At 41.8% G+C, this 1,463-nt stretch overlaps 1 protein-coding gene across 1 annotated transcript in view; it reads right to left on the bottom strand.

Annotated features, from left to right (window-relative positions):
• Positions 1-813: 813 nt before the first annotated feature.
• The window catches only part of enpp1 (ectonucleotide pyrophosphatase/phosphodiesterase 1), a 54,516-nt gene continuing 53,866 nt past the window's right edge, over positions 814-1,463 (bottom strand). The window contains exon 25 of the mRNA XM_030781777.1: positions 814-1,463. This exon is cut by the window's right edge and continues 112 nt beyond it. Within this exon, the coding sequence (XP_030637637.1) occupies positions 1,423-1,463 (41 nt within the window). The 3' untranslated portion in view covers positions 814-1,422.

The following is a 1,463-nucleotide window of genomic DNA, read 5'->3' as shown; positions in this document are numbered from 1 at the left end:
TTCATTAAAGGAACAGTTCTATGGGACTAATCTCATATATGGTCTGTGCTCTTCTAACTCAGTAATCTTCTCCGTCAGCCTCCATTTATCTTACATTTATCACAAAGATATAAGTGCAGCTAGTGATGAAGGAAGCACAGCTATACAAACTGCACACAAAGCAAGAGATAAGAACAGGCATCATTCCCTGTCACGCGCTTTAGCTGAAAGCCACATAAATATGTAGATATAGACTAGATAAAGACTACACTTTCTTCACTAAACTGACACCTTCTCCACTACACAGACTGCACTGACTTTACTTTCACTGTTAGAAGGGCTTACACACAGGCTTATGCACAGACTACACCAGGCATAACCCCCCCCAACACACACACACACACACGCTCACACTCTATAGGATACACAGTGTTACTGTTGTTCTCATAAGCAGATTTTACGACACTGTGTGCGTGTGTCTGCATGCCCTCGTATGTGCATGTTTATGTGTCTGTGGGTGTGTGTAAATGTGAGAGGGAAAGAGAGAGAAAGAGAGATACATGACAGAAAGAGAGAGAGGGAGAGAGGAGAGAGAGAGAGAGAGAGGAGAGAGAGAGAGAGAGAGAGAGAGAGAGAGAGAGAGAGAGAGAGAATATCTGTGCTCGGGTAATATAAATATCAGTTCCCACAAGTATAACAGTCTTGCACATACACACACACACACACATACACACACACACAGACACACACACACACACACATACACACACACACACACACACACACACACAGACACACACACACACACACACAACAAACCTAATTCAGCTTGTGTACAGAATTTAAAGAATTTAATTTTCCCTCATCTTTATATAAAAAACAGTTGAAATATTTTAAATATACAGTGACATAATGGGCCTTTTGGTAAATAACACTGTGACTTATGCAGAATGCAGTATGTAGAGCAGGTCAAGTCCATCCCAAGTCCAAAGGTATCTGGTCCATATGGAAAGTCCTGTGTGTGCTTGGTCACAGTCCCTTTTGCACTGAGACACAAACCAACCAAAGTCCCTCAGTGAAAAGTCCCAAAATGCCTGCAGTTTCCTGAAATGTCCTTATCTCAGAAATAACCTAACCTCACATATGGTCTCGTTACATCCCTCTGTCTAAATATGTATACTTCCCTTACAAAAAAAACACATCTCTCAAAAATCAAATACTTTTCTCATGCGGTTTTGTTGCTGTTTTGAAGCGGTTTTGTTGTTGTTGTTCTGAGGCGGTTTTGCTGTCCTGGTTTTGAGGATTCTTCTGTTTTAGCAGGTCTGCAGTCCATTCACACAAACACTTCATGGCTGTTTCCTAGTTGCTTTTCTTTGGATGGAGGATGGAGGATGGACAGATGGAGGATGGACAGATGGATGGTAGATGGATGGAGACAAGGCACTAGAAGGTTTGTAAAAAGGTTTTGAGCTGCAGTGTTTCTG

The sequence above is a fragment of the Chanos chanos genome, chromosome 8, assembly GCF_902362185.1.
Source record: "Chanos chanos chromosome 8, fChaCha1.1, whole genome shotgun sequence".
In the NCBI taxonomy this organism is placed as follows: Eukaryota; Metazoa; Chordata; class Actinopteri; order Gonorynchiformes; family Chanidae; genus Chanos; species Chanos chanos.
This window is presented reverse-complemented; position numbering and strand designations above follow the sequence as displayed.